At 38.1% G+C, this 8,779-nt stretch overlaps 1 protein-coding gene across 7 annotated transcripts in view; it reads right to left on the bottom strand.

Annotated features, from left to right (window-relative positions):
* Window positions 1–4,136: 4,136 nt before the first annotated feature.
* tulp1a (TUB like protein 1a) overlaps window positions 4,137–8,779 on the bottom strand; it is a 44,382-nt gene continuing 39,739 nt past the window's right edge. For all 7 annotated transcript variants that reach the window (XM_015342065.2, XM_069190228.1, XM_015342066.2 and 4 more), the window contains 5 exons: window positions 8,651–8,763; window positions 6,484–6,592; window positions 6,178–6,276; window positions 5,393–5,564; window positions 4,137–4,930 (listed from right to left, as the gene is read on the bottom strand). In XM_015342065.2, the coding sequence (XP_015197551.1) occupies window positions 4,797–4,930; window positions 5,393–5,564; window positions 6,178–6,276; window positions 6,484–6,592; window positions 8,651–8,763 (627 nt within the window). In that variant the 3' untranslated portion in view covers window positions 4,137–4,796. The remainder of the gene's footprint in view (window positions 4,931–5,392; window positions 5,565–6,177; window positions 6,277–6,483; window positions 6,593–8,650; window positions 8,764–8,779) is intronic.

Genomic DNA, 8,779 nt, shown 5'->3' with positions numbered 1-8,779 from the left:
AGTAAAAGTAAAGAATGGGATTTGCACCAGAACAAGATAAATTGTTGCTATGTAACTGTTACCGTGTCAAAACTTAATGAAATATGTTCATATATACTGTTTTAAGTATGTACTGTATATTAATGTAAAGCTTTCTATTTTGTGATTCTCTGTATTTATTTGTGAAAAGAAAAGAAAATTCTTAAAAAATCAGAAATCCACAAGGGAGGTCAGAGTAACCAAGCAACACAGGATACACCCTGGAGTGGAAGCACACACAGACTCAAACGTACACACTCACATGAGGACCAATTTTACAGAACATTTTTGAGTAGATAGCTGTATTAGTAGGAGGAGGCTACAAAGGAACAGATGAAAGTTAAAGATAAAGAAAAGAAACACAATGTTTCTGCTGCAGAGCCTTACTGCTATGCTTGAGACCTGAAGAAGGCTCCACAGCTGAAACATTTGTGTTTTTTTCTTTACCTTTCAGCATGGAATGAAAGTTTATCTGTTCCTTCAATTTTACAGAAGTCAGTTAACCTACCAGCATGGTTTTGGACTATGGGAGGAAATTGGAACACCCAAAGGAAATCCACGCAAATATAGGGAGAACATCCACAAGATAAGACCACAGGAATTGAATTCAGGGTCACATATATAAAATGAAAAATAAAACCAAAAATAGAGCATCAATTGTGAAAAACTGTATGTTTCATATTATTTTATTATAAACATTGTTTATTTTTAATACAGACTGTACTAGTATTTCTGTCTTAGATAGATAAATGTTAATAAATCAATATTGACAAAAGTAACTAGCAATACATATGAAAGACTTCAATTACACTAAATTATTTGAGAAGCATAGCAGGTATGCACACTAACCTATCCAACAAATTTTCCAAAAAGCTATCCAGATATCTTCATTAATGTATATGATGAATCAGAAATTCATCAAATTCAACAGAAAGTCAAAAGACTTATAACTACTGTATAAGATCCTTAATTGAAAATCAGTTCTATAAGCACAGCTATAATATGCTTTACAGAGCTGATGAAAATGATGTGGGTTTTACTGCAATATTTCTATCATGGATTAATAATTTATATATGGTGAATAATGTGATGACTTTAAGAGTGTCAGCCTAGGGGGATGGTAAATTCCCTGACAAGTCTTAGAATTTTTAGATTCCTTTGCCTATACCAAGTTGACAGTGAGAGAAATCCAACACCTAAGATGGTGTATACGCATAGATACTGGAACAAGGAACAGCCCACCCTGCTCTAGACTATACTATGAGACATTAGGAGCACCTGCCATGGAGGAAGCTCTACATCTTCACGTAACAAGTGCTTTACTTTACAGTGGTCGCCAACCAGTCAATCGCAATCGACTAGTTGATCTTCCAGACACTGCCAGTTGATTGTGAAAAATCAGTCTACCGTTATGCTGCTTTTTTCATCATAGCTACTTCACTCTGAATCAGTGGTTTTTGGCTATCTAAACAGGTAGCTATAAAAAAAGCTGTAACATTACACACTTCTAGCTAGATTATTATTTTTCCCAAACTCAGTGAAAAACAATGGCTGAGGAAGAGCCATCAAAAAAGGAGGCCAAGACTTTCAACTTTCACTTGAAATGGGAGGATGAGTTTTTATTCACCATGGTTAAGGACAAAAGTATATGCCTGATATTTCAAAAGAGGTAACTTGGAGCGCCATTACTCCACTATGGATCCAAAGTTTAAGGACACATATCCTCTGAAAAGTTCAATTCATTCAAAGAAAGTTGAGGAGATGAAAGCTTTGTTGAAGGCTCAGCAATTGTTTCTTACCAAACTGCAGGAACAGGGAAAAGCCAACGCCGAGGCATCCTTTCGTATTAGTTACCTTCTAGCAAAGTACCAAAAAAACATTTACAGATGGAGACTTGTTCAAAGAGGCGATGATGGTCACCGCCGATTCCTTATTCAGAGACTTTAAAAACATAAATGAAATCAGAACAGCTATAAGTAATCACTCTGTCACTCTGAGCTACAAATGTAGCAAGAAGAGTGGAGTCATTGTCGGAAGACATATCACAGCCGGTATTGAGAGATTTATCTCTTTGTGAATTCTTTTCTCTTCAGTTTGACGAATCTGTGGATATGACTGACACGGCTCAACTTGTCGTGTTTCTTTGCATGGTGTTTATGGATGTGACTATTAATGAGGACTTTCTTACTCTTCTGCCTTTAAAGGAGAGGACAGGAGCTCTATACCGTGCATTCAAAACACATGAGAAAAATATCCCACTTCAGAAACTAGTGTCAATCACAACAGACGGAGCACTGGCAATGCGCAGTCTGAATGCTGGTTTCATTGCGCTTTGTAGGAAAGATCCAGCTTTCCCCTCTTTTGTCAATTATCACTGTGTCATTCATCAGAAAGTGCTAGCCAGCCAAGTACTGGATTTCTCACATGTGATGACTGTTGTAGTCAAAATTGTAAATTCGATTCGTGCAAAAGCTTTTCAGCACCGCCTGTTGAAGTCATTACTTGATGAGATTGACGCTGAATATGGAGATGTGATTCTAAATGCTGATGTGACTGGTTAAGTCATGGGAAGGTGCTCCAGTGATTCATTGATTTGCTGCCGGACATGATGACTTTTCTGAAGTCAAGGAATGAAGAATACAGATGACACATGGCTGCTCGAGTTGGGATTTCTAACAGACTCAATTTCCAAACTGAATGTGCTGAATTGTGAATTGCAGGGAAAGGATAAGAGATGTGTTACACATGATCAGTGCTGTGAATACCTTCAAAGTAAAACTTGCACTGTGGAAATCCCAGATAAACTGCCGGAATCTATCTCACTTCCAGAAATTTGCCAACATGCTGAGCAACATCTCAGACAAAGACTCGTTCCATCCTAAAGAATTCTGTATCCACCTGGACAGACTGGCAAAGGAGTTTAACAGGCGGTTTCAGGAGCTAAACCAGATAGAAGACATTGTCACATTCATCTCAAACCCCTTTCTTGCCACTGAGATTGAGTATCTGTCAACAACATTTAAACAGTGGAGTTGACATGGAAATAATTGACCTACAAAATGACCTTGAGATGAAAGCCAGGTCAAGAGACAAGGACTTTTGGGGGCTTGTGAGCAGTGAGAGGTATCCACTCCTTTCATCCTATGCACCTAAGGTAAAGGCCTTCTTCGGATCCAAAAATCTTTGTGAGATGCTTCAAGTATCGCATTCGCCTAACTCGCCACTCACACTCGCTTAACAGTTGATCACCTGACCGACTGCATTAGAATTGCTGTATCAAACTATACTCTGGACTACAAAGCACACTTGCGGATAGTGTACAGCTACAGGCATCTCACTGACTGTTAGTGCCATGATTGTCAGCACTTTGCAGCACCTTAATGAAGTAAGTAAACAGTGATATTTCATGTAATTGTAGCTATAGTAAGGTGGGAATAAGCTAAATGCACATTTTTATTCTGGATAGCCTAGGTCCGGCATATATGATGGTAGATCTTTTGATTTCAAAAATTTCAAAAGGTGATCTTATGCCTAAAAAGGTTGGTGACCGCTGCTTTAAAGCAGAAGCAACAAGTGGAGATAAGTTTCACATAACAAGCACTTTAAGTAAAAGGCTTTTACTTAAACTTTATTTTATATAGCGCCTTTAAAGGTGGCTTCTTGAAGCGCTTAATAAGAATAGGAAGAATAAGAAGCAGCTGAATCACAGAAGCACCTGAGCTAAGGAAAGAGTATTGCGTGAGAGAAAGCTGATACATATTAAACACTGTGCTATTTAAAGCTTAAAGAAGGAAATGAACCACTGCAAGATCTGAAGTTCTGAGATCAGAGAAACTAAGAACACATCTGAGTTGGAAACAGTGGTGTATCTGAGAGCTTAAAATGGAGTCTTATTGTATTTTTTTTGTAAATTGCAAGACCACGAAAGGATTGAAACTAAATGCCAACATTTAACTGAAGGAGGATCCTGAGTATTAAACAAACCTGGAAAGGAATGCTAGAATGTTATTTTTCTTTCTGACTTTTGTTTGAAACAGCATTTTTGGAGAAAGAATCATACTGGTAGCTGCCTCTAGTATGTAAGTATGGAAATAAAGTCAGAAGCTCACACCAAGAGCTAGGTTTACTAGCTTATTTTATTTTTGCACATTTGATTATTCACTATAAACCATATGACTGTGTTTGGTGTGTCTATCGTGCCCTGTCTATAACTGGTGCCGTTTAGATGTCCGCATCCCCCTGTGGCATCACAATAGATAGCCCAAAGTGTTGTAATTTACCAACACAACTCATTCATTTGATTTTCCATGCAATAATTTCTGTATCATGTTTGATGAAAGGTCTGCCAACAATATGTTTTCCATCACATATAGTAATATTCAGCTAGTTGCAGTAATGATCTTTTAATTTTTATTATGATTTCTCCATATTACTTTTTTGTAATAGAAGTTCTGTTACAGCATCACCCCTTAAAGTCAGTAAATGTCCTAGGCTCACATTTATCAGAAACAAAGTTAGCTAAAGTATACAAAGCAAATAAAATATTGTTTTAAACAATGGCAAATTTTAAAATTAACAAATTAATGCCAAAGTTGACATTTTCGAAAACATCTGACACAAAATTGAAGCATGTGAGGGTTTGCCATCATGGCTGGGAAGAGTGAACTCTGGATAATGGAATGCTTGTAATTTTTCTGCATCTACCTGCAGTTCTTTGTGATTTCACAGCACGGTGGAAAACCATTTTGTTTCTTGCAACCTTGCATTTTAATCTTCTGTTACTCACAGGCGAGTTTGCCATCAAAGCTAGACAAAGCAATGGCGAAGGCCTGTACAGCACACATGGGGTAGTTATAGTCCAGTGTAAAAGCATCATCTGCCACTCGTCCAAATTGCATCACTATATAGTCAACTGTTTCGAGAGAGGGAGACAGAAAAAATACTGGTTAAGCATCAGTCATCTTATTATTCTCCATCTTCAGTAACTTAAAAAAGAGAAACTAAATTATAACTTATTGCAAACTCAAGAAAAGCAAACATTTACAACCACAACATTAAACAACTACACATTTGTAAAACAAAAAGTGTTTTCCCCAAGGCCAAGGACAACATTAAGTTAAACATTCTATATTGCTACTAATTCCATCTGAACCCTGTCTTTTGTGACATTTTTTCCTGTGGGAATTGGAAAAGAGGGGAGGGGAGATAAATTCTTGCCTTAGGGTTTAATTAAGAAATATTTTTTTTTCTTAAGATTTTCTTTCCAGACTTTCTAAATTCATACTATTATACCAAAGCATTAAACAAATATTGTTGATTTGGACATTCTCAACAAAAGAAAACTTGAGGTGAAGAACAGGGAGAGACAACTCACCATCCTTGCTGTGGACAATTTGGAAGTTCTTGACGGAGGCATGGGTTACTCGTCCAGAGAAATTGAGCACGTAGGACTGTGTCTCATCATTCCACACCGGTGTTTTGTTGTGAAGCTCAATCAGGTTGTCCATGTTCTTATTTTGGTAGCGAATGAGCAGTCCATCATTTTCCTATGTGAATATTGGAAAGAGAAGACAAGTTACAATTGCAGCCAAGATAGCACTGAGTCACTAATGACATGGTCATGAAAACTCATCTGAATTTATTTCCTTTATCTTCTGTACAGGCTACACTGTAAATTTGGAACAACTGTATTACAATTAGCATTTACCTGAATATGCATTATGACATTGCATTTCTATATTTGCATATAGAGAAAAGCTTGTTTAACTGAAAAATTAACATCACTGCCTGCTATACTCCAGTCTTGCCACAAGGGGACAATATGTCCAAGAATATGCAGTGTACTGTATATATGCTTTATATTACTAAGTTCAAAAGCATTAAGAGAAACACTTAATTAGAACAATTAGAAAATATTCTAAAATTAATAAATTAACAAAAATATCAGATCAGGAATTAGGAAATTAAATTCCTGAACTAATATTTTTGTTTATTTATTAATTTGAGAATACTATATTTGTAATCAAAAACAATTATTAAATATTTTTGCCTTTTCTAAGGTTGCTTGATACTCATAGATTTTACCCCTTTTCTTTTAGAAAGTATTTTATCATATGAAAGCATAGTTAGTAGTTAAAGCAGGGGTTTAGGGTTTCTTACATTTCGTGGTCGAATTGGTACTCGCTCGCTGTCCTCATTCATTCCAGGAATTATGACTGTCATCTTTCTGGGGCCTTTAAATCCCAGTACATTTGTCTCCTGAAATGTTAGAAATAAGATATTTTTATTACTAAATGCCTGATTTTCTTCAGTTCTTTAAAAATGGCTATTTTGAATTATTCATTGAATTATTTCATTTCAGTTCTTATCAATTATTTTCTTCACATATATTAAATGCAAACATTTTAAAGCTTCTTGTACAACAAAGATTTACATGTTTCAAAGCAGTTGTGAATTCCTACTTACATAAATGATGGCAGCAAGTTCCTGACGGGCATTGGATAAATCAGAGCTTGCTCTCTCAGGGTTTACTCCATTATCGAACACTGTAAATTTGGTTCCCATTAAATTGGACCTGGAAAATAAAGTAGAAAATGTAAATCTAAGTAAATTGAATATTGAGTTCTGCTAGAAACATATTGGGAAATGTCTGGAACTTCTTAATTTATTGTACTATAATTATATTGAATATTTAGTTATATGCATAGATCAGAACAACACAGAGCCCTCTAAGCTTGAGCTTCTTGGCAAAAGGAAACAACTGTTTATTAAAAATGTCCTGGCACATGTTGGAGTTTGATTTCTCCTACCTTAACTAGGCTTCCAGAACTAGTAGAGACAAAACATCTCCAGAAAGCTTAGCAACTATCATATTAACACAGTGGGACTAAATGTTTCTCAACACGAGCTTCACCTCTTTATGCCAAACATAATATTCATGATAGTTTGCAAAACTGCTTAATTTTCATATAATATAAGGAAGATTTTTTTTTATTTGGATGTAGTGTAACAAAATATAGTTGTCTCTTTGTGGTGCTTCAGTAGTGGCTTCCTCCTTGCAAACACCTATAAATATCATATTTGTGCAGGGAATGTCAAATAGTAGGTTTCTGACACTTCCTGAAGATGTCAATTGGAACATGAGAAAGTTCATCTGTCTGGCATCATACTATCATGGCTTTGTCTCCAGACTCAAAGCTGTTGCTTCCCTGTACTCGCCTCCCTTGCAAAAAAGCCCCATTGTAGTGAGATGAGAATGGCTAATTTGCATTCAAACAACTGTGTGCTGCCCTGTTGGTGTTATTCTACTTGGACCCAGAATATCCTTTCATCCTACTTGAGCCATGCTCTTACTTGTGCTGAGAAAGACTATTCATAACACAGTGCAAGTTCCAAACTGTCCTCCACTTTTGTCCCTGTCCCTAAAGCCTTTCACCTTATGCTTCCTTATGCTGGCTGCTTAACTTAAGGAAGGCTGAGGGTCAGATGGCTAGAGTTGCAGCAGAGTTTTGTCTTAACTCAGGGGTACTGTTCTGGGAAGTGAAAGCCGAATGTAGATGCCCTTTCCTACCTGCCGTATGCACAGAATCTATGCCAATATAGCCCTTTTTTTGAGGAACAGGACAATAATGGTACTCAGCAGGAGCAGGCTCAGCAATGCCACCTGGACTGCCAGGGTTGGGCTGACAGCTGTGTCACTAAAGAACTGGAGGAAACATACACAGAACTCTGAGGGGGGACAGTTCTCTACTGGAGGGTAGACAGGTGATCTGATTGACAATGAACTGTCCTGCCATGCCAAAGTCCTCTGGAGCCAATGGGGCACGATGATGTTGTTGGTAGCTCCTGTACTAGAGTTTGCGGATCCAGCTGGGAACCTCCAGAGCTTGGATGTACAACCAGCGCACAGCCTGCCTAGGACTGGTTTTAGGGAGGTGAAGATTCTTGTGTGCCTCTGAGAGTGGTTGTACTAGGGCCAGGACTGAAGGCATGTGGAATAGAAGAACAGATCATTGACCAGAACCCAAAACTTGAGTAGCCTGTCTGTGGGGAAGTGTGCCAGTGTCTGTGTATCCATAAGTTGGAGTTCTTCAATCAGAAGCTTGCTATGTAGCTCAACACTCTCACTGCCACTGACCAGAAAGACTGGGACAGACATATGTCCCTGGTACTTTGTGCCTAGTGGACTGTATCTAGGAATCCAGAGGAATTGGATGTCACTTCAGTGACATTCATGCTGCAGGGACCTGGTGAGGGTCTACAGGCCAGCTACAAGGGTCACTCTCCAAAACTCTCACCATCCTGGGAGTGCCTCTGAAATGAGTGAAACTGAGTATGGTCTGCTATTAGACATAGTTTACTGGGTGTGGCTCAGGCATCAAGACCTAGTGGTGGTGCTGCAGAGGTTATTGGCTAGCTCTCTGATATGTGACAGCCAGCTATCTGGATTTGTACATGCCAGATGAGGTGTCAGGTGTCAGGTCCAAAGGCTCTCAGATTTAGGTTCCCCCAGTCAGTATATTTAAGCCTGTCATAAGTGGAGCCATGAGGAAGTTAGCTGGGACTTCAGTGCTTTATGGGTTAGTCTTGGAGTGAGTGGATGTGTCAGTGAAATAGGGACTTTGTTTTTAACCTCAATTTTCCAATGAAATTTTCTCCATCACGAGACATGTCTGTAGGGTCTACAGATATCAGGTAGTTGGATGTTTTGCTTTTCTTGCGTTTTCGCCCAGCCAGGAGGAAGACCTGTGGAGAAGGAACA

The sequence above is a fragment of the Lepisosteus oculatus genome, chromosome 5 (genome assembly GCF_040954835.1).
Source record: "Lepisosteus oculatus isolate fLepOcu1 chromosome 5, fLepOcu1.hap2, whole genome shotgun sequence".
Taxonomy (NCBI): Eukaryota; Metazoa; Chordata; class Actinopteri; order Semionotiformes; family Lepisosteidae; genus Lepisosteus; species Lepisosteus oculatus.
The sequence above is the reverse complement of the archived record's forward strand: the minus strand, read 5'-3'. Positions and strand labels throughout refer to the sequence as shown.